The sequence below is a fragment of the Manacus vitellinus genome, unplaced genomic scaffold (assembly GCF_001715985.3).
Source record: "Manacus vitellinus isolate BGI_N305 unplaced genomic scaffold, ASM171598v3 scaffold_43_pilon, whole genome shotgun sequence".
NCBI lineage: Eukaryota > Metazoa > Chordata > Aves > Passeriformes > Pipridae > Manacus > Manacus vitellinus.
In genome coordinates, this window is record NW_021940560.1 from 6222777 (window position 1) to 6247929 (window position 25153).

General features: G+C 39.6%; 1 protein-coding gene across 1 annotated transcript in view; it reads right to left on the minus strand.

The window, feature by feature from the left end:
• THSD7B (thrombospondin type 1 domain containing 7B) overlaps nucleotides 1–25153 on the minus strand; it is a 264674-nt gene that overhangs the window by 158958 nt on the left and 80563 nt on the right. The window contains exons 6-7 of the mRNA XM_029962200.1: nucleotides 14387–14542; nucleotides 12479–12676 (exon numbers count right to left, since the gene is read on the minus strand). Coding sequence (XP_029818060.1) covers nucleotides 12479–12676; nucleotides 14387–14542 — 354 coding nt within the window. The remainder of the gene's footprint in view (nucleotides 1–12478; nucleotides 12677–14386; nucleotides 14543–25153) is intronic.

The window sequence follows — 25153 nt, forward strand, 5'->3', positions numbered from 1 at the left end:
AGCACTTCACAAAAGCTCCCATTTATTAAATACGAGATTCAATTCGCAGATAAACAATTCGATAATGTAATCTACACTTAAAATAATAGCTTGGCCTCAAAGTTTAGGGAGGAATTAGGAGTTTTCCCTTTTTATTGTTGTTCTTAGCATCATTTCTTGTCACAACCTCAGAGCTCAAGTCCTGTAATCAAGGTCCACTTGGCTTGTGTTTCCACACAAGGTAAGACCTGTATGAGGATTGAATGCTGTCCCACAGAACTCACGGAATTCAATGGGAAATCTGCCAATAGGAGGACATTAAAGAGCATTTAGGAGCTGCATCTCATGGCTGTTTTCCCTGCTCTGCAATTTCTCTACTGTTTTATCACATGTTCTTCTCCTTCCATTACGACCACCTGACTAATCACAAATTGCTGCCTAATGAAGAGTGCTGGCATTATAATACTTAATTAGAATTAAGAGGAAGATTTACTTTAAAAACCTGACAGACCAATATGCCCCAGAGCCAATCTCGCTAGTGCAGAACTACCCCAAAATTTCCATGTCCCAAATTCTTAATTAAAAGTTCGTCAAAACTTCTTCTTTTACAGGGGGAGCCTTCCCCTCTAGAATCCATTAACCTCCAAACAAGTGACAAAATTGTTTTTAAATCAGCTCTACTTCATAAACAGCTTGATAAAAAGAAACTTCAAGAAAGTACAAGACTTATCTTTCATTTCCACTCAACAGCCTTCAGAACTACTGTACAAAGGTGGCTCTCACAATCACTCCAGCCCAGCACACGACGTGTAGCACCGAAGGAATTTCTGCTGCAGAAAAAGCCTTCTGTAGGGCCACCCAGCAGGGAAGGATTAAATTACACAAAAAAAGCCCCTGCTTTTTTTCCTCCACTAAAGGGCTGTGGTCAGAGATCAATATGAGGAGCTGCCTATTGAAGTTAGACTCAAATTATTCCCTTATTTAAACCTCAGGAGAAGGTTGCTGCTGACACCCGGAGCACAGCACACAACCAGACCCCAGGTGCAGCTCCTCCACCTCGCCTGAGGAGCAGTGAGCACCCAGACCTCATGGCTGCAGGCTGCTCCCAGCCTTTTCCTGACTCCTCTGACTCCCTGCACCTCTGCAGGGAGACTGCCTGCACTGACTCCTCTGCATCTCTCCTCTCCCTCACCCCAATCCCTCCTGCAGACTGAGCTGGAGGGAGGCCCCCAGCCCCACACACCCTGGTTTCTTACAGATACTCCCTCCCAGGTGTCAGTCTCCTGTCTGCACAATCAGGTTTAGTTTATTTCTACTTCACAAAGAACTTAACTGGCTTATTCTGAAACATTTTTTTCCTTTCATGAGTTATATCATATGAGTTGGACTCTGTCCCACTAAACCTCACACACCGAATGCAATAAAATACAGTTGGTTTCTTTACCCTAATGATCTCCTGTTTAATTTAAACCTTCTGTACTCTTGACTGTTTCTCTAAGCAAAAAAAGAAGTCCTGGCTAAAACAATTTTGAACTGCGAATTGGGCAATTTTCTGCCTGTTGAGAATTTGAAAAATATCACACGCATTAAAAATTTACTGGCTTGTTTTAGTCTGGTGTCCTAAGGAAATAAGGATTTGCCATTGTGCTGTTTATCCATCTGCTGAACACCAGAGAATTTTGAAACCTTCTATTAATGTAAATAAAATTCGACAGAGGGGTTGGTCTCTAAGATTCAAATGCCTGTTTGAACTACCTTCTGAGTGTTGGAGAAAGTCAAAAACCATTACTGGAATCTCTTGCAAATTAGCTACAGGATCTTTCAGAAAACTTGTGTGAGTGGTGCCATATAAATACAGCTGAATATCTGGTTAAAGACAAATGGCTTAAGGACAGTATTAATGCAAAAAACTTTGAATTAGTGTATCTCAAGGAGATATTATTAGTAGGAAAGTAAACCTCAAGGAAATTTTGAGGTTACAACTGTGTAAAGAAGCTCTAAAATCACCGTCTCAAAACCAGGAGAAAATGCCACTGATGCAAATGCTACAAATAGCCACTGGCCATCTTCAGAGAGCCCCTTTCTATGTATCAAAACCAACAAGGATGGGACTAAAGCACCAAAATGCCATAGAGACTCCACTTGGGATGAGGAGGATGAAAAGACATCATAATATTCCTCAAGACACTGTGTGTTTGAGAGACTTAACACAAATATTACCAAATCAAAACCAAGGAGTGAGATATGCTATCTTAATAGCTACATTTGTTAAACACTTCCTTCACTAGCAGAAAGGCAGTGAAATCCTTAACCCCTTTTGGATTGCACTTAATCCTAAAAACTAGAACCTTTATGGATGAGATTACCCTCACAGTCACATCTCCACCTGCTCCTCCTGGTACCTTCAGCCACCTTTGGGTCACAGATCCAGAATCCTGTCCTCAGTAACACTTCTCAGAAGGATCCTTCCCCCCTTCCTCTTCCATCCACACAAGTTAATTTTACAACTTGCCATCAGCCTGCCTTTCTAACACAGTTCAAGAAGGATCCTACTTTGCTCCTATCTCCCCTTTCTGAAGCAGGGTTCCCTGAGAAATAAAATAACTCTACAAAAAGAATATGAACTTAACATGTATGTGAAGTTCTGCTTAGTTTAAAGGAAACAGCCAAGCCAAGGTATTTTATGTTTAGTGCTCCATTTCAATGAGAAAACAGGAATTCTATTGGTACTTACAGGTATTTTTCTAGTCTTTTACTGAAACAACCTGAGATTTTTGTCTAAAATAGGGGCAAAACTAAATAAAACAATTTCTTTTCCAGACTTAAAAAAACTAACTACAAATACTTCTGTGGTTATAAAATACAATAACGGAACTTTATTTCAATCTCATAATCAAAAGGTTAGAAACCATCAAACTCAATATTCTCTAGGCATTAAAAACTAGTTTATAAATAAATAGTTTTAAACTATACATATGCATTAGCCCAGCATATAAATGTTAATCCTTCTATACAGTTTCTTCAAACCACTTGCACCAAAGTAACAGACCTACAGGTCACACACACACGCCATGCTCTTTAGGTAACCTTTATCACAAGCTCAGATCAACTCAGGTCAAACTTATTCCATAACATTTAAAACATAAAGGGCAATACAGATCTTGCCATTATAACTGATGTTTATATTTTTCTTAATGTTATAATTCCCATTTCTGAAAGGGCTACCTTGAACCTTTGTTCCAACAGGTGTTTGAAGCTCAGGTTAATTTTTAAAAAACATCATCACCTGTTGCTCCCTCTCGTGCAAGTGGGAGCTGGATCTTTGAAAATCCATCTCCTCTCTGCCAAAACAGCCACAGGGAAGAAGCAGCCTCTGCCCTCACCATTTTAACACTGCTCTGAAGTCTTGAAAAACATCTTTTGGAGACATTAGGTATTAAAAAGGAGCACTAGGTACTGAAAAAGACCCTGGTTTTGCATAGCAATTCATTTGAGGGCTTTCTGCACTGAACACGAGCACACGCTAGGCTAGCACAGAAAAAAATATGTTCACAGGTAGCTGTAATACCTTATACTGACAAGCACAGGAAGGATGAAAGTTTGACATATACCTAATCAACTCCACTGCATCTCCATCTGCCAAAATACAAGAAGCTAAAATTACCACTGGATACCAACTGTAGTTGCCTTCTGCATGACTGACACAAGACACATTACCAGCAATCAAAAAAGCACTCTCACAGTTTAGCTGGAAATCTTGCAACATATTTGCATTCAGAGATGAAGAAAATTAATCAGAATATGCTTGAGTTTATCCTCTCAATTCAAGCCAACTATTTCCCACCTTTCCAGCACTAGATATTTCAGCCTGTGCTTTAGTGCCAATATTCCTGACTCCAAGACACAGATATTTACACAAACATAGCTAATACAAGAATTGTTTATAGACTTTTCAGTTTCTGTCTTCCTTGGTTTGTGGGCCACATGTTTGCTCTAATCTTGAATGAAACAAAACTGTTAAAGTGTGACTAAGCAAAGAAAGCTCTAACTTTTCAGCAGCTTACCTTAAGATTAACCTAAAGCTGATCTTCTGCTTCTTTTGCAGACATCAATTTCGGTAGAGGATGCAAAGACAATAAATTCTCCTGAACTCATGGCAGTGTCTGTCCTCTGATTGTCTGTGCACCAGTCCTAGAGCAGGGCACAATCTGCATTTTGTCTTTCTAAATGTTTCCAGCAGGAGACATCAAATCTTTGGCACGGTACCAGCTGCTGTGAGGTAAGGCTTGATGGAGGTAACTAAATCCAGTCCACCTGGCTCATTAACAGCCAGCCTGCTCAAAGAGCACATCAATCTTTATGACTACAAGAAAAACGGGTCTCAAATCTACTGAACAAACCCCACACCATACTTCAGGATTCCTATAACACTCATCAGCCTTGCTACTAGACTGCAACATCCTCCTTCCACCATGGCTGCTAAATGAGAAATATAGATCCTATCTAATTGCCAGAAAGCTTTGCTTTTAGGATTTAGGATTAGCTTTTAGGATTTGTGTCCCTAACAGTCAGGAAAGCATACTGGTTTGGGATCAGCAGCTCCAGTGACAGGGTATGGTGGGATACACTCAGGAATGAAAAGGAGGAATGAGCAGTGTGGTGCAGAAGGCTGAGCCCCACATTGGTAACTGAACCTGTAAGCTTGGAAAAGCTGGTACCTGTTTCATTTTATTGACTCTACATGCAATTGTGTCGAGTAACTGGGTAATTTTACCACTCCCTCCAAAATAATTCTAAATCCCAGATGTGTACAGTTGTTTCACCTCCAGTTTGCATTTACATGACCAGTCCATAACTGTGTGTATTAATCACACCTTCCTCAGGCACAACTCCCATTGCCAGTTCTGTCCTGCTAATGCTGACAGTACACAAATCTGACCAGGGCAGTTTATCAGTCTGTCTTTTTTAACCTCAGTGATTCCAGAAGCTGAGACAAAACAGCCCCTAATCCACTGACCAGTTATTTAACTTTTAACTAGACTCTGTTCTCTTATTCCCTGTGTATCACTCGGAGCTCACTCTCCTCCCACACCCTGCTCAGGATGTCACAGCCCTCATGGGCACTGAAGAAAAATTGATTTTCATTACTCCATTTGTTAAGGTCAGACTAAACAAAGGTGCATTTCCACATTAACTTGAAAACAAATGTTTCAATTTTACAAATAAAACCGCTTCTTTTGGTTTCCAAAAGTTTCTGTTTCTAAAATAAGGAATTACCACAGTCTAAGCTTATGCTACTCTTACAGGAGAAACAAAATCTCAGTGTATCATTAGATACAGTGTTGTGTCACTGGACTTGATGCATCAATGAAAATTGATATGTCACAAAGAATGTATTTCAGACTTATTTTCAATAAATTGAATGCAGTCTTTTCTCTGAGAAATAAAACAGACTCTGCAAATTCACTCTGTATCACTAATCCACTGCAAAATGAAAAATCATGAATTCTACCCAAGTAAGAACTTGGCCTTGCTGAGATTGGACCCGATGATCTTAGAGGTCTTTTCCAACCTAAGTGATCCTATGATTCATGTTGAAACAGGACACTGCTACCTTCATGCCCTCAAAGAGGAATAAAACCAGCTGTCATCTCTCCTTGAAGCCCCTTCTTCCTGGAGGATTGAGGTGGGAGAACATATTGTAGGCTGTCCCTGGGAAGAGCCTTTCTTAGGGACCACAGGACATGCTGGGATGGACCTGGGAGCACAGACAGGTAACTGAGCACACTGTTGTTAACATCCTACCCCCAAAGAGTCTTCAGCTTCTGTAAGTGCAGAGCTTCACTGTCAACCCATGGCAGAACATAATATTGGATCTTAAAATAACACTGCTTTGATTACCTTACTTCCCTTTACTCTTTGCTTCAATTCCAACAGGAATTCAGTGTCTGCTCTGTCAATCGAGCCGTGTGAATAATAGATTTCTGTTTGGGCACTGAACCAAAACAAAAGGAAAAAAAAAAAGGAAAAGGAAGAAAAACTGTATAACTGTTTAAAGTAGTCTGAAGAGAGACTGGGGGTGGATTTAGGAAAAAAGTAATTTCAAGATAAGGCAAAATGTTTGTTTAATATGAAAGGAATATTTTGCTTTTATGTTAACAACCTCTTAAAAATAATTCGATTTTTTAATTTTGTTTAAGACTAGTTCACTTATCAAAAAAACTCCAAACATTAACCCTTTGATCTAAAAATGCTGAAAGAAAATATTTTAACTCTGAAATAATGTTCTCCAGTTTTACAAATAAAACTGTCAGGTGAAACAGAAATTTGGGAATAGACATATTTCAATCGAAAGGTGTATTTTTTCAGTGAACTTACTAACATTTAAAAAGAAAAACCCCCTTGTTTTCTTGACAAGTGTCACATTCTAGATACCAACTGCCTAGAATCAAAGAAATAAAGAGAGAAATAAAACAAAACTGAAGCTACTGTCCCCAGTACTGCCAGAACAGCAGTAGCAGTGCTCATATACAGGTTTTCTGCTTGAAACCAAAAGAAGCAACAGGCCTAGAAGTTCAGTGAACACCCTTATTTTGTGGGTTTCTTCTACTCACCAACCTCTGCAAATACACCCTGGGGTCTTGGGGGGTTTGGGTCAGGTTGTTTCTTCTTCTGGCATCGCACTGCCGAAACGAGGACAATTGATTTTTCACTCCAGAAGGATTTCAGCTCCTGCCTCTCCTCGCTGCCACTCGTGCAGCCCCGTGTCCAGCAGCCCCGAGGCTCAGTCATCCCAGGCTCAGTGATCCCAGGCCCAGGTAAATCCTGCAGCTTGAAGCCAGCAGCTCATTCCACTGAGACTAGTTAAAGAAAACATCTTGCCACCACAACAGCTATGGCAGGAAGTGTTTTATGTCTAAGCCACCACTTTGGCAGATTGTCTGCAGCAGGGATGTTCGCCCCTTACGGCTGTGAGTCCTGAGACCTGCCTGACATTAATTTGTCAGGTATGGCTGGGAAGAGTGCACAGAAACCCACAAAGTTCCTGGGAGGAAACTAGGTGAGGCAGAAGCTGCTGCAGATGGTGTTTCTGTGACAGGTCCTAGGAATAGTCCTTTGGGTGCTACAGGAGAAGAGAGGCAGCAGCATTTGTCTGGGCCCCTCTGGACTCTGCTCCTCTGGGCTCAACATCTGCATCTCCCCAGCACTGCATGAACTGTGTATGAATAAGGAAGGGAGAGATTATTCAGAACTATTATAAATACTGTTCTCAAAAAGGAAGACAACTCCACAAGTTTAGATTGTCAGGTTGGATGGGGCCCTGAGGTACCTGGCCTAGTGAGTGCTATCCCTGCCCATGGCAGGGGGGTCAGAATGAAATGGTCTTGGAGGTCCCTTCCAAGCCAAACCATTCTCTGATTCTATGAATTTTAACTCCCACAGACCGAAGAAACCCTGACACCCAAGCTGACACTACAGAAAGGCAAACACTCAGTAGCTTTTGAGCTGTGACTAGACTTGTTAACAAGGAGTAGAGCAAAAGAGCCAGAATCCAGCAAAATCACACGACCACTGCATTAAACCTTGTTGCTGATCTAATAATTTCTGATTAAAACAATTAAGCCTTTGGGTATGAACTATTCCATATTTTTGATTACTTAGACAATATGCTGTTCACTGTCACAGAGAAACTGTCTTTGCTACTAATAATTCTTCTGGTAGGAATCAGAACAAGCAGAAGCAAATTAATAAATGATGACATGGGAATTACAACAAAATAGATTGATGACTTGTGGGTATGATTCTGAATAATAATATTTTACAATCTATTCATGAGCAGTGCTAATAGGTGAGAATTCGTTTATAGTATTGTCAGAAACATTTATAAAATGCTCGGAAAAGGAATTGTTACTTTTATGAGTCATACTTGTTATTTCACGAATTTATTGTTATAGTTCCCCTTACGTACGTTCTCAGGTTGTACTCCTTGCCATAATGACTACTCTGTTCACAAGCTACACAACGGGCATTTCTAAAAAAAAAAAGCACAGTTTGGTTTGGCATTTGTCTTGTTTCAATCTTATTTTCTATCATTATTGCAGCCTAAAATAGATATGGAAAATAACAATAAAAAGGGTGCCCAAGTTGCTTCATCAGACTGAACCCAACAACATTTATGAGTTAAAATACATGTTTATATATTTCTTAGCACTTAAATCAAACAACTATGAAACTACCCATGAAGGCAGAACTTCTCCTGACTGGACTGAGGTTCTACCTGCTGATCCTGAGCCAAGTCCTGCTGTCTAAGGTTATCTGCAGTTTTCTGCACTCTACTACAGCACTGAGTTCCCCTTCACTCACCATACTCTCAATGCTTGTACCTCTTGCACAGACAGAAGCAGCAGAGCACACAAAAGATTATTATGATCATTGTCTTCAAAAAAAAGAATTGCAATACATTTTGGCTACTGCCCAATTGCACTTGAAAATGAGAAAGTTTTAACCACGTCCATGTTTTGTGAACTGGCAAGTTTTTAGAGAGTTATTTTCATCTGGTCAATGCACAGTAATGTCCATCAGTTCTAATCAAAACTGCCCAAAATCAAATGTCAAATACTTGCAACTATCTGATCAAGAATACATTACAAACAGGCAATTATTCAATTCCTTGTTGAAAGCCGAAAACAACAACTCTGAGACAAATCACAAATAATTTGAGTTGTCTGTGAATATAAAAAAAAGAGTTTTCAAATAAATTCTTTGATCTGAATTATAGATCCATGTACCCAGTGATACACTTACACCATCCAATTTTCAGTATCATCATCAATTTTCCTATAGTAGTCTTTTGGCTTTGCAGACTTTCCCAAAAATATCCATCGTCCTTCACTAGCTAAATAAAAAACACTTTGCTGAAAAATTTTGTTTGGAAAAAGCATGCAATAGAGGTCTTTTGCCATTCTATGCATTACTTCACATTGCATTTCTATGCATTATTTTATTTCATTTGATTTATTACACCACTGTCTTTTGTTGATACAGAAGAAGAGCACTCGAGGGATATGGACCAGACAGTAAGAGCATCTCACACACATCATATACATGTTCAGTATCTTATTAACAGAGATTAGAGACACTGCTAGTGGGAGCAGACACCTAACAATGACAAAGTAATGAGATTATTATTGTCTTCTCATTACTTCTCATTTATGCCAAAGTACCACAAATCACAAATTACAGACTCCAGCTACTCCATAAAAAAACTGCTGTACACAGTATGTGCTCTGTGGAGGCCACTTCATTATTAGAGATTAACCTATTTAAGGAACAAAAAGTCATTTCTGTACCTCTAGATCAAGTGGAAGTACGAGTGCTACATCACTGAAATTCATACAAGTCCTTACAAAGAGATACTGCTTTGAGAGGGAAGTCTTCAGAGAAACCTTGCAAACCACAGTTTAGATCCATCTGTGACATGCTCCTGGGTTGTCCAAACTCCAGCTCAGGCCAGCAACCATTTGTTACCTGGGTCAGTACCACAAAATCTCACCAGAAAGGATGGATTTTTAACGTGGGAAGAAAGGACACTACAAGGGATTCAAAGGTGGAGTTTCAGCCGGAGGAACCTGTTTGTTATCCACTGCTCTCTGCTCACCTCTCTCATGGCACAGGTTGGCACCATGGACAGAGAAGGGCTAATGCCTTGTGAACTTCACTTGCTGTCTATCAACATATTTCAGAGAGAAAGAGGCACCTCCAAGCTCCACCTTGCTGGAGGGAAGTTTAGTCCAGCTGGATCCCACAGGGTCCAGCAGCAGCAGCAAAGTCCTCTGCCACGGGGCAGGACTGAAGACACGGCCACTTCCCCTCCACTGCAGTTGGTGTGATTGAAGCTTGTTTTAGGCAAGTGAAAAAACAGTCTCCTCATGAAAAGGGCCTCCTGTCTCTGAGCCATGGGGAGCAGCACAGAACAGCTCAGTGTTACACAGCAGAGCACAGGCTGGGGAAGGACTCAGGTTCAGTCACACTGTGGACGGAGAAAGAAGCGAAGGTGGGCAAGGGCAAGAATGTGTGATGCCAAGCTGTTCTGCATCATGGCTGACACAAACAGCACTGAGATCAGCTCCTTCTCAAGAGAAGTCAACCAACACACTGCAGCAAGAACAGGAAAAAGAGTGCCAAAAAGTCTAGCATTCATGTGAAAACGAAGGCGTCTTGCAGACAGAGAAGACCCAAAGTACCCTAATGAACATACTCCAGGCCCAAATGAATTGTTATTAAGATGATGATACACTGGATTTTGTCATGTAACAGGGTCCAAAAAAATTATTATTTTCATCCTTGTAGGCTTTCAGTGGGAATACTGAACAACAATGCCAGGCATGGATGATGGAATGACTGGATAAATTACTGGATTTTAGGAGACAGAAGTGAATTCTAGAAAAGATGCTCAAGTAAATGCAAATGCCAGCACATAATACAGCTACCCTAAATGCTTTCAGCAGGACCCTTACTTGCACAGAATATTGAACATGTGTACAATGGTAAGCATGAGCATAGGCCTTATGCTATTTTACCTGTAATTGATATATCGTGTTTCACATGACTCCCTCCTGGCCTCCTACTACCAACTAACCAGCTATTCCAGGTAAAACACATTATGCCAGTCTGACACTTATTCCAGCTTTTAGCTAAAAAGAGAAACTACTTCTTGCAAAGGAAATTTACCTAAGAGAATATTACAGAAGGAAACAAGGTTATGAACAAAGCAACTAATGTAACTGGATTCAGGGAAGAAGAAACAATTTGATTTTTTTTTTTCCAACTTCTACTTTAAGGACTCTTCCAGACCTCTCCTACACAACCAAAAACTCAGAAAAGCTTAAAAGTACTATTAAGCAGTGCTTCTAACCTGCCTAGTGATACAGATGCTTCCTTGTGAAACCTTCTCAGTTATGACTGGATACTGATCACGTCTAGTGACAATGTTTGTCCCGAGGTGGCACGGTGGGAAGAATGCTTATTTTGTAACTAGAATATGCACAGAGTAATTGAAACTAAAAGGGTACTGTGAGATCTCCAATACCTTGTTGAACAACTGAGTGAAGAAGAGGCACTTCAAAGGCCTGGCTTCTGTAGGATCATAGCCACAGAGAACAGTTTGATCAGAGATCAAGGAGCCTCTGCCCTGGAACGTGCTCTCCTTCCCAGCCACAAGTTGGTGCACAGACATGGATGCTGGCACAGTTCTAACAGCGTGAAGTACATGGTGCTCCTTAGCAACACCATCCATCTGCAGGCTACACCACAGGCCTGGACCTCCAGTTACGATCACAGATCAGCAGAGACCACTCAGACAAAATCCACAGTCAGCTCTTTGCTCCTCACTATATTCTGGCTGTGTCATTTTATAACAGTTGAAGATTTCTTTTTCTCCCCATTCTCAAAAATTTACTAGAAAACCACGCAGATTTAAATGTATTTCAGGAGAATCTGTGCTCTTCAGACAAAGCAGCCATCATTTCTTTCTGTCAGGTTCTAATGCCTCGTGAAGGACACACTATTTTAACCACTTGCCAATTAACCCCTCCTGTTATCAACTTGAAACTGTTTCCTGTGATCGGTCTCAGCACCATGTAAAAGAACAATTCTCCATTTCAGACATAATATCAGGCTCTAAAGTTGCACAATTTTGCCACTTTTGAGATGATAGCACAGTCTTGCTGCGACTAAGGACTGCAAAATTGTGCTCCAAGTAATTGAATCTAAAGATCTGACAACACTGACCTTATCAAGGAATGAAACCTTTGGCTGAGGTTCAAACCAAACACAAGAAATAACATCTTGCTGGTTGTTTGTAAACGTCATATAAAAATGTACTTATTCATTATTAGCAACTTGTACACTGAACACTCTGCAGGTCTCCAACTGCAGGTCTCAAACTGCTGCCAAGTGAAGGATTACTTGGTACAATCATTTCAGTGACATCTTAGTCCTGTATTAATTTTGGCAGCGCAACCAAGCATCCCTTCTCATGACTGTAACAGGGTTATCACAAGATAAACATTCAGACCACACACTAAAAACTGAGGATAGAAGAAATGCTAAGGACTGGGTTAAGATTTTGAACGCCCATAGTGCTGCTGACCTGAGTGACAGCCTCAGTTTAGTACAAGATGAGCAAGAGGGAGGATTCTAGGCAGAACCAGGACACTGGCATCCCACTTTTGTGGTGATAAGGCCAGGAATGACAGCACATGACCTGCACTGGTGAGTCATCTCCCTTAGGATAAAATAGAAGAGGAAGCTCCAGGCAAAATCCCAAGTCCTATCAGCACCAGGCTCTCATGAGCAACACAGCCAACTCAAAAAGCTCAAACTTCCATGAAAATTCAGTACAGAGATACTTTAAATACTCACAAATGTCTTCAGCAAAATGTCATTTTAGGAGACACAAAAAACCACAAATGGCTTTTGAGACCATACCACTGCTCACCTTTCCTGCTCTTGCAGACGGCGTTCAGGATGCGGTGTCCAGGCCCACATTTCCCATGGTCAGCCACACATTCTCCTTCTGAAACGACCCACTCGTAGCACAGAGGGTCTTCACAAGGAATAGACTCCACTAAATGGGGACAGCCCACCAGGGTGCCCACTGGATCCACAATCACTTGCCTTTGTCTCATCCTAAAGCCTGGAAAAAGCGGAACCAAATTAACTGGACAACGGCAAAAATATTTATACAATCACGTAGCAGGAATAGGACTATACAGGGCACCTGGAACAGGGGGATAAACAAGAGTACAACATTTACAAACTGGACTGGCTGGGATGGCACTCAGCTGTATGTGTCTACTTGGCTATATGTGCCCACTTGGCTGTATGTGCCCACAGCTCGGCCATGAAAAATCTGAGTGTGTAAAAGAATTCCAGCAACCCACATTTTTCACATTTCTTTTTCCCTTTTATCAACATCAGATAAAAATACACATGTCAAAATACAGAAATTTACCAGTGATGCATACATTAATGCAATAGCAGCATTAATATAAAAAGAGAGGAACAGTTAAAGAACTGAAGATATAAAGGACATCTATATTCTGCCTGGGAATCCACTAACCAAAAGATTTGTTTTGAGACACAGCAGAGCAGTTTACTAAGAAATTAGTATTCTGCTTTATGAAGGTGTAAGGTTTTCTGATACATAATGCATATCAGACCTCTTTGAAATGACATCCTATTAAACTGGAAGATTCAAATGTAAAGTGGAAGAAAAAGGTTACAGAAATAATCATAGAATTGATTACATAATCTACCTCCTTCTGAATAAAGCCAAAAGTCATGTTGCTACATAAAATGCAGAACTAATACACAAGTATCTTTCAGCATGTCCTGTTATGTAAATGACACAGAATTCTGAGAAAAAGGCAGAAAAAAATATATGGTGGTCTTTCCTCCAACAGTCTCAGAGCAGGGGCAAATATACAGCCTTAGCAGAGGCCACGTGGAAATGTTCTGCCCATGAAAAAGAAAAGGAAATTAAAAATAAAACATTCCAAAGAACATAACAGATCAAACTTTCACAGTTCTCAAATAAGTAAAAAGAAATTACTCAAAACTATTCAAACATGAAATGCTTTTGCAAGTATTTATATTTGAAGATTTATTTTTTATTATTTCTCTTTTAATTTGAAAAATTTTGACCAGTTCAAATCATTTCACAAACTTAGGCAGTTTTCAGAAAAGTGTAATATCCAAACAATAATATCCACTCCCTGACATGGACTCCAACAGTCATCTTTCCAACTCAGAGTCTTAGGAAAGGCTCTGCAAGGAATCTCAATATGTTGCAGCAACAAACATGTACAGCAGTCAATTAAAATCCAGGGGAGGTTAAATTATATTTGTATATCCTTCTTCAGGAATTTAAACTAAACCCAGGAGAATAGAACAAGCTCTTGGGTCAGGCAGACTGCAGATTTCAGGGCTGTGGGATGCACCTTAGTCCTGACACGTTCCAGCCAGCTGCATTGCCCTGGAATCCGGGCACGCAGCAGGACTTCCAAGGGGAATCAGAGAGGAGCAGCCTGGCTGCTGCCAGCCCAAGAAATCCTCCTTTCTTACAAGTGCAGTGCAGGATAAAGGGATCTGAATCAGCTTGAAAAATTCTTATCTTTTTTTTTTATTTCTCACACAAATAACTGTAAAAAGCTTTTAAAGGTCACATTCCACTACACACACCTAAGAGCTTCATCCTATGTTCGATTAATTTTTAAAAGGAAAACACATTAAGCTCCCGATGTAGAATTTGACACCACTGCCTTTGCAATGTTATTGTAATATTCCATGGCCTGCCTTAGACCCCCTCAGTGCTGCCCAAGGAACAGAGAAGGGCTGCCCTCACCTCTGGCTCCGTGGCGGTGCTGGCAGTTCTCGTGCAGGCAGGGACCCCACGCCGACCACAGGGACACCACACACTCGGCCGGGCACGGCAGGTGACACACCTGGGAGCTGGAGGGAGCAGGACCCTGGCACAGCTTCCCATCTACTGGTCTAGCAACTAAGAGATAAAAGAAAAAAAAAGGAAATCAAGGCTGCAACTTCGCCCTGACAGCGCTCCAGGAGTTTACTGCTGACCTTAGTTTTCCAAAGTGCACCAAAATCCAGTGGTTTTTTTCAGGGTCTTATCTCCCTGAGCAAAAAGTTAATCCTGTGTTCAGCAAGGCATGTAGAAGTTTGATCTAAATTGTCCGTACTCAGCAAGCCAATTAAGACTATGCTTAGTGGTAAACAGGAGCTTTAAATCTAAATTCAGTGCTGATTTTTGACAATGCTGGAGCAATAAACTGGAATCTAATCCCTGCATTTATGGCCTCTTTATACCAGACTGGATAGAAAGACATCTAAGAAGGAAATCCAAAAAGTTCATGTTGCAACTGGGAGCCAGGCAGAGGCAGGTGACTAAAATCCAAGCATGGGGGAATCTCCCCATCCCCGTTCCCTTCAGGGGCACTGCCACCTCTGGATTATGGATGAAGGGTCCATACTTTTGAATTTTGTTCATCTACTTCCAATAAAATTGAGCAGAGATCTCGATTTCTTCTATGCAGACACATGCAGGAAGCATCTTTCATGCCTGGGAGGTGAGACATTTACTGGAGTTGCCAGGCATGGATCTCCAATTCTCTTTATCCCAGAAATGAGCTGACTCCAAATTCTGCCAAGGACCAGTTTACTTGATACCAACAATAAGTCTGGAAACTTGACTCTCTTTGTATTTCCATTTAACATTAGATATTTCTAGTTTCAATTAACTTCCCTCACCTTTTTATTTGGGGCAGAGGAAGGAAGGAAAAGAACAGGAAAGACTCTTCATCTATCTTCTGAGTCATTATATGATATTGCATTTTAATTACATTATGGGCTGAATTTGGCTGTCTCTTTAGATAAATCAATATCAAAGAAGTCTTTCAAAAGGCTTGTTTGAGTTTACTCTGCCATGGTATTACCAAGACTTCATTAATTTTTATAGCTACTGAGTTTGTTTTATCCTCATTTTTATTTTTAATGTCTGTTTTTCTTTGCTTCCATGCATGGAATTGATTTGAAAAGAATTTATAAAAACATGCCCAATATATGAGTAATCTTTTCTTTTTCTGATATTTTACCACTTTCTTTAAAATGAATCATTTGAAGAAAAACACAAGTTCTTTTTTTTTTTCTGAACACAAGACTTCAGTGCTCAAAATCCCCATACATTTTGATTTGCACATCCTGAAGCTGAGACTTCAGACAATATCAGTGCTTATGATTCCAGCTCATCAGAATAACAGGATTAAACAACAGTGTGATTTAATACTCAGCTGAAAGATAATATATTAGTAAAAAAGACCATTTTCTGAATGACTTCTGAGACACTGTAAGGCCTCTGACATGTTCATTTAGAGATCTGAACAAGGTGGTATAAATCCAATTCACCTGAATGCTCACACAGAGAGACCTTTTCTGGAGACCTTGCAAGAGAAGTGACAGACAGAATGAAATAAATATTAGAGTTTTAAAGATAAGAGTATTTCTTTTACCAAGAAGTCTCATGCATGGCTTAACCTGCCTTCCAGCATCAAGCTTTGCAAAACTGTATCAGTTTTTGAGAGTTCACCCGAAGAAATGAAAGGAAATAAAATTGAGTGCAGATGGTCAACACAAGGAATGAAGTCCTACTCTGCTCTAATTCCAGGTGTCTGTCGGTGCCAGGAATGGCTCTTTCCTCCTCACTGCTTTTTAGATTTCTATATTGAATTTAACTATTTAAACATGGAAGCCATTCTATAAAGTCAGATTGCTCTCCTGCCTTGAAAACCAACCAGTGCGCCCAAGGGTATTTTAAATTGATTTTGGATAAAAGAAAAACAAGAAAAATTGATCACAAAAAGTTAAAGGGCTACCAGCCATCCCAGACTCATGGAAGTCTTCCTGTTCTGAAGGATTCTTCCTATTCTGAAGGAAATCCCTGCCTTCTTCTCCCTGCCAACCATCTCCTGCTGCTCCTCCTCCTCCCTCGGGCTGATGCCCCATTTAATTCTAGCACTGGGAGTTCTTTTCCCAGGACCTACATCCTACCTGTCACTGCAGTAAGACTGCTTGATTACTCACTTCCTTAGGTAGTTCTTTATATTCCATAAAAGGTAAATCAGCAAATACCATTCTAACCAAATACACAAATACACTCTAGGTCTGTGCCAGCTTTTACTCACTCTACACTGACTACAACACCATGTATATGCACATACAACACCATCCTTTTCCAACACCAGCCAGGTACAGAGAGCAACAGTTTCCAGCACGATGGCCAGAGTGACTGGATGGACCAGCAGAGTCCTCTTTAAAAGAATTTCATTCCTTTTCAGTCATTTGATTAAAATCTCTGATTTCCATCTTTTTATTTCAAAGCTTGATGTGATTTTCTATTGCTGTTCTTGCATACCCTAACAATTTTTTCTTTTTCTTTTTTTTTTTTTTTTATTTTAAACTAAGGATAAAGTGGACTTTTTCTGTGAACCTTTTAAACACCGAAATCCTCCCACACTGCAGCCTCCAAATGGCACAGGTAGCCTGGCTGGGGATGTCCTATTCAGGAAAAAAGCCTGACATTATGCCTATGATAAATGAACACAACTGCTAGAAATGTCTTTAGGAACAGGCCAGCCTTCTGATTTTTTCAATAATTGACTCTGCAATGGCATTTTCCTACATTCATATAGAAAAAGTGCTTTTTGTGTAACTATTTTCTTGGAACAATATCAGCCCTTTTTTCTTGGGGGAGGGGAAGGGAAAAGGCAGAAGCCAGGGAAGCAAAGAGGGAGGGAGAGGCAACATCTCTGATTCAAGTAGCAGCTTATTTATGACACTTGTTCTTACCTTTTAAAATCCTGTGTTCTTCCCAATCTATAGAACAAACCTGGAAAAGCAATCAAGTACTAATCTGGGAGCCTCTAAAACATTGCACATTTCTATAGCTGTTATATTGAATCTCTCCTTTATAAATGCAACTGCAGCTGTTCCCAGCACCAGTGTCTTGCCTCAAGTTGGAATTTTACTATTTGCTGTTATTTTCAGGTTATTGCTACCAGCAGGAGATAATAAATTGGGTTCTAAAGTGTCTTGTTTCCCTATATATTTTTACTGAGGTAATGACTTGGAGGAAGAGTGGAAGAGGAAATCAGTTCTGATATGATTATTTCCATAATGTAATTTTCAGCCAATAAATAAATTATCTTTGAATACAGTCATGTGGACAGATACTTGCAGGCACACATACCAACACGATGTTAAAAGCAATGCTGACCAGAAAGAGGGAGAAATGCATAGGGTAGCATTTTGGACGCAGGGATTCCTGTCAAATACGGTTTTTCAACTCCTCAGGAGGTAAATAACTTTTTTTTTCCTGGACCTTAACTACATTTCCCTTTTACAATGAAAACCCAAGTATTTTTGATATTAAAATCAAAATGAGACATTTCTAAATATCACTAACATATCTGGCATACACACAGAGATACCAGGTCTGTCTCTTACATATTGGTGCAACCGTATTTTAGGTAGTATTCAATTCTGAAGGAAATAAATCCATATGTTTACCATTTCTTTTGGCAAAACTAACCCAAATTAATGATTTCCAGGGTACGAGAAAGGTACCAGAAAGGGATGGCATATCCTTGTGAAAGTTCTTACTGCCTCTGCCAAGACTTATAAACCAAAGACACTTGGATCAATACAAAGGGAAATTACTTGAGAAAATCACAAAGGAATGAGTTATGCTATAAAAACACCTTTGTGTGTAAAACACAATAGGGATAAACCCAGCACAACATTTGTAAGCAATTTCTCTAACCTGAAAGACTTACAGCAAAACCAAAATATTACACAAGGGAGAAGTGGTGAGTGCAGTTTAAGCAGCCTAGAAATGGCACCAATCCCAGCCCGTTGCATCCCTCCATTAAGGAGCCTAATGCACGCCATGCCTGATGGAAAGGGTTCCTTTAGGCTTTTAGGAAGAATCAATTAGTTTTGAAGTCACCAGGCACAAAGTTGAAGTCCTATTTTCAATTAAAACCTATTTAATAGACAAGGAACAACGTATGAATAGAAGGCTGATCACAGCATGAAAGAGGGTTAATAGTGGTCTGCCAAGAGCAACAATGGTTTAATGTATTCCAGAACAATAAAGATCCTCACAATTTTATTAAAGTGACACAGGCAAAAAGTCCCCCTGTATCCATATCCTCTGCTGTACAACAGGACTGTGATCCCAGCTGGAATACTGTATTGTTTTGCTGCAGCAGAATTTGTGGAGATTAACAGCAGAAACCACAGATCTGGCAAAAATTCAGAGTGAACGTGGGGCTTCCCACCAGCAGCCACATGACTGAACAGACCAGAAGTGACAAGTCATTAAGAGTGTCCAGGAAAAACAGTGGAGGCAACAGGGATGCTGGGATGGCAGTGAAGGCAATGATGGGAAGGAAAAAAGGGCTCTGCGGGATGTTCGAGCCTTTTGGCTGCTACCCAGGAAAGGCTGGAAATCACTGGGACAGACCACCAGAGAGGGTGAGAGAAGTCACAAGGAAAACAGGGAAAAAAACCTAAGAAACAGTGAAGAAAACACATGAAAATTTCATTTCATTTATCTCCAATGTCTTCTGTTCCAGGACAAGCCCAGCCACCGTTGGCTCCGTTCTCTCTCCACAGTGTCCCAGTTTGTGGCGTCGCCTCGTACATACAAATCTTTTTAATTTTCCATCTGACTCAATGTTATTGTCTGAACACAATGCAGCTCCCTGGCCTCATAACAACAACAGGACAAAATTACGCAGAACAAACCATCACTGTTTTGAATAAAATGAATCCAGTTCCAGTGGCAGGAAATAATGACAAAAATACAGATGCAATTAAAATCTTAGCTTTCAAGGGTAAAAGCCTGAACCAAAACCTCGTATCTCACGTGAACTAACTGGGCTGCATATTATTTGCTAGATACCATGGCCAACTATACAAATAAAAGTATTTATAAAAGTATAACTATTTCATGGTCATAACAGATAGCTCATTGACAAAAAAAAAGGCCCATTCTTTATAAGGGATCTCTTAAAGGCACACTTCTTTCACTGTCAAAGCCCTTTTATACATTATTCTCTTCATTTTAGTTTAATTAGTTTCAAGACATGAAAGAAGTGAAAATATTATACCTCTAAAAGACATTAGGGAAAATGCTTTTTTCCTTAATGGATTCAAACTAAAATTTTTGAAATACGCATTTAAACACTACTGTCAAGCACTGCAACGATCTGAATAAAATCATTTCCTCTCCTGCTTCTAAAGGGTTTCCCCCGAAGAAGCCAGCTGTTACATATTTATTTTTCCATTATGTGAGTTGTATCTCATAAATTCTGCTCAGCATTTGGTGAGCTTACAGATCAATAACTCGGCATCCCAGAATATAAATCTGATGCAGACTTCCCTGAATATATTTCACACTTCAGAGGTGTATTTCTCATCTTTTCAAGCCAGTGCGGTCATCCCAGTGACAAACAACTAGTTTGCTAGTTTGGGACTAGAGGGGTCCTTGGGGGGGTTGTTCTTCCACTTGAGAATGTGGTTTCTGGGATTCAGGTCAACTAAGCCCCAGGTTGGATGCTCCTATTGCTGGACCATGAGTCAGCAGAAGAAAGCTTTTTTCACACCACTGCTGACCATCAGTTCTCTCCCCCACCATGGTTCTAGTCAAGTTTTCTCATTACTAATATATTCCAACCTATTCTTTTTCAACTTCATAAACCAGACAAGGACAACAGGATTTAAACATCAAAGTTCTTAAATTCTAATTTCCGTAGAGTAAATTAATCTTCTCATTCCTGCAGCTTCACCAGCATAAATTTATAACAGCAAGAACAAGAACAAAACAAAACCAAAAAAAAAAAAAAAGGTGTGCATTTAATACAGGGCTCGTATTCCTCACAGGGCTCATATTCACTCCAACAGTGCAGAACCTGCATCAACTCCTACGGGCAGCTTATCTCCATCAACACAGTCTTTTCCCAGTAAATATGCAGGATGGCAACAGCCATAAATGACAACAACCTGCACAACCAACTTCCAGTTTCTAAAGAGCTGGACCTGGTGGCTCACAAGACACCTGGCACCCAAGGGGACGGTGGCACACACAAATCGGATTCTTCATTGGTATTTTTCTCTTCCCAAAACCACTTCCATAGTTTACTGAACAGATGCCACATGTACCAATTTGAAACACTAATCCCCCAGAAGACAAGCACTGGAAGATCATGATTCAGAGCAGAACAAAGAACTTGCAGGGGAAAAAAATGTGTAACCTTCATTAGGAAACAGTGTACAGAGCAAAGAAGGAAAACCAGAATATTTTAGAGCTAAAAAAGACAAAAGGGCAGAAAGAAAAAGATGAGGAAAAGCAGAGAATAATACAAGATACGAATGAAAGGAGTTCTCAAATTAATCTCTGTGCAAACTCCAAAGAGGCACCATTTTCTGGAAAATAAAACACAGTGCCAAAACATCTCCCATATGGGAATCAAGAACAGTCTGAAAAGTTCACTCATCAGATAAGAAAGGAATAGATATTTTTGTCTATCAGCAGTAGGAAGAAAGCTCAATATTTTGAGGAAAACAAGAAAGTATAAAGGCCATAAAATCATCATTTTGAGAGTCATATAAGTTGGAGTTAGATGGAAGTGCAGGGGAACAGTTTCAGTTTCAGACCATTTTGTGATTCTGTCAGTAAAGTGGCTTGTAAGACAAAACTACATAAGGGAATACACACAGGGATGGATCAGAAAGTAACCATCAGACCTGAAAAGGTACTTGAGTATTTTCCAAGTCCTTAACTCTAAACAGACTAAAGGAGGTTTTGCTGCTACAGCTGGTGACACACAAATTTATAAAAAAAATTGATTTAAGATGAACCAGGTGGAATTGCATCCTAAAAATAAAGCAAAAATTAGTATAGGCTGGGGAACTACAGTGGAGTAAGTCAGTCAAGATAATATGTCTACTAACAGGGGAGGGCTGAATGTCTCTCAAAGGAAAGAGATTTCTGTAAGAAATAGCTTTGCAGGGTAACACTAAAAGGTATCCAAAAATAATGAAGGTACAACTATCTCACACACCTGCTATTGAAATTCAAGATCAAATAAAAATAAATATAAGGAGACAAATATGATGGAGACAATCATTAAGCAAAAAAACTGCAGACAAGACTTTAGAACCTCGTACAGGTCTAAGAATTTTATGTGCATTTTCAGATGGAAAATAACAAGGATTAAAAAGATAGGAACCTGCAGTGATTTGCTGGTGAGAAAGTAATAAGAGATACATTTTATTAGCCAAGTTTACTATGCTGGGTAAACAATAAAGAGGATTCAAGGGAGAAGACCATTTCACAAAAGTCTTTTCAGTCCTATAATTAAAACTTAAGCAGGCAGGCTGCAAAAAACATTATAAGAAAATTCTGAAAGTGAGAGGCAAATTGGATCTCATTCAAACAAGTAAGAAAGAAAAAATGTCAAGATATATAAGGCACAAATTTTATGAAAGAATGACAGGGCAGACAGATTCCCTAGTTAGAAAGCTACAGAAAATATGGAGAGAACAGCAATCCCAGTCACTAGGGACAGCAGGCAACTAGTTCAGAGAAGAGAGGAAATGCTTCTGGTGGGTTTTATAAAGGCTGCCATCTCCAAGACTACTGATAGAGAGTTACAGTTTCTAGATAAATCCAAAAAGGAAAATTTATCAGAAAACAAAAGGATACTACCTGGTCTTCAGAAGAGAAGATAAAAAATTCCTGAGGAAGAAGATTAAATCTAGGAACCACATATGTTTATTAAATGTTTGAACATAAACACAGATACCACTCCCAGACCCTAAGAGCAATTTAAATTCCCACATTATTGGAATCATTTATTGTGATTGAGAGGAGATTTGCATTGCCAAACTAGGAGAGGTTTCATGAACTGATCATTGCATAATATTCTTCCCTACTTGTACCAAATCTCTTTTTTGTTGGTACCCTGGGGATTGCTAGACAGTGATGTTCACCCAGATCAACTAAAATTTATTGTGGGGAAATACATTTCATGTAAAATTCTGTAAAATCAACAGTCACAAAAATCCTACCTCTTTTTGTAAGCCCACTTGCAAAAGAGAAGAAAATATGTGAGTCCCATGGTGGCAGTGTCTTGCTTTGAAAATAAATTGAGGGTCTGCCTTTCTACTTTATTTAAAAGAGCTTCCACATGAGTGAAGAGGTACAAAGAAGGGTAACCACCACCATGACTACAGTTTGGTCCAGACACAGGATGTCCAGGCACAGAGATTAGGGAGTACTCAGAATTGAAGGGCAGAAAGGACAGACCAGAGCTGTACTGTAGATACCTCATTTCCACATTCTACACTACTTTTTGTGCAAACTTTGTCTCTTCCTTAAAAGCAACATCATTTCCAACATGCAAATTTGCTACTTCCATCTCTGGATATCAAAAGAATAACGATAAACTTGAAGTATTAGATGACGACCTCTCTGTGAAAATTGAGGGTTATAAATTTAAATGTGTTAAAATTCAATGAGATACTTAAAGAAAACACAAAGATCTGTTTAAAGCTAATCATGGTAAAGTTCAGTCTAAATTAACAAAAGCCTCACAGTGAGTAGAGATGTGGAGTTCCCTTTACCTGTTTACCAACTGCTCACTGACAGCTTCATCTAGATGGAACAATCTCAGCATGCAAGAATATTACCAAGGACTTCAAAGACTGGAAGATATTCTGCCTCCAAATACTCCTCACCCATGTTAAAAGTATGGGCTTCCTCCTTAAGGCCTAAAAAATATATAACTTCACTTGGATCAAGACAGGGATTTCTTAGTTAGGTCACCTCTTCAGGGAGAAAGATGTGAAATCTTATCAATGCACTTCTCAAAGTAATACCTAAATGAGAGTTTTCCATTTCCAGTATCTTCGAGTTGGAATTTTATAATCAAAATACAGGAAGATTTCTGTAGACTTAACCTTTGGAATAACTGATATATAGGGACTCAAGAAAACAGGTGCTCTCTTTCCAAATACACACATTTTAATAAAGGAAGAAATAGATGGGAAGACTAAGCAAATGAAAAATGGGAGAGATATCCTTGGGGGATAAAAGAGCTTTGAGCAGTATGTATAAATACATCACAGATGGTACCTGTCTCCAACCAGGATTCTACATATTTTTCCAAGAATGCTGCTGGAGAGACCACAGGACAAAATCTTCTTTCACATATGTCATTGGGCCTAGGTCCAAATTCTCATTGGAAGTAACTAGAAGAATAACAACTGTGATGGATGGTAATATCCTATTAGACTCGCTTGTTTGATTCCTGAATGATCCCTCTAAGGACACTCAAGAGGTGAAGAAAGAAAAATTACTGTACTTTTGATGGTAGCAATTAGGCTCTATATTTGCTTATACATAGAGGATTAACTTCCTCATCTTCTCCTCATCACTGAAAAACTGGTACAATAAAATATGAGATGCCCTAGTGATGAATAAAAGTATTCTGTCAGTTCAGATTGCCAGAAGAAAAAAAGCCCAAATATATGTCATTCCTTATTTATTCAAAAAACAAAAATTGATCAGCTAGTACATGAGACACACTGAATATTACTGGCTAGGGAGGGATAACAGGGAAGGTTTTCCCTCTTTCTATTTGCATGTGACTGTGCTGCCAGTAGATGGGATTCTCACTTGCCAAGGACTTCTGTACATCTCCAGTACTGCTTTGAAACTACAGTAATAATTTATATCTTGTACAATTGCCCTGCATGTTCAATTTTTTTGCCTATATGAAATTATTTTTTTTAAAAAGTTATAACTGTAAATACAAGGAAAAGGTATCCCAGTGCATTTGGGGTGGTTTTTTGTTGAGAAGAGGGCTTGCAACTTTTAAGTTGAACTGAACTTTGAACAAGGGGAAAACCTGCAGGTGATCACACAGTGGATATAGAGCACCACTTCTGTCACAAGATGTATTGGTACAAGGAATTCAGATGCACTCCTCTAATCCTCTGGGGTAATTCACAACACTGACAAAGAATAACGTGCGAATAAAGTCAGTTCAAACCTGTTGCTCACCAGCCTAACACAGAGTGGTCACATGGACCACAGAAGTGGTCAGCAGGATGAAGACAGTTAATAAATGTCCCACACCTGTCATCAACAGCACTTTTCTAGCTTTCAAAGCCCTGTGCACCACACACCTGTGCAGAACAGAGGCGTGTTGTGTTGGGAGAGCAAAGTGGTGCCAGATGTTTGGGAGAGGTGGAGCAGCCACTATGCACAAACTCAGAGTCTGTGTGGGATGCTGGGACACACACTGGGCATCCAGGAAACATTTGCTTTGCCTCTGTAAGTAAATAAATCTAAGATATCCTATTGTGTTGTTATTATCTTACATCTCTGCTCAAAAACACATTCCACAAGAGCACTACATCGAGTAAATAAAACAGCCTATGATGAATTATTCATGGTGAATCTGTAACTACTTATTATTCTTCTAAAAGAAATATAACTCACTTCCTGAGTCCAAAAACCTTCTGTTTG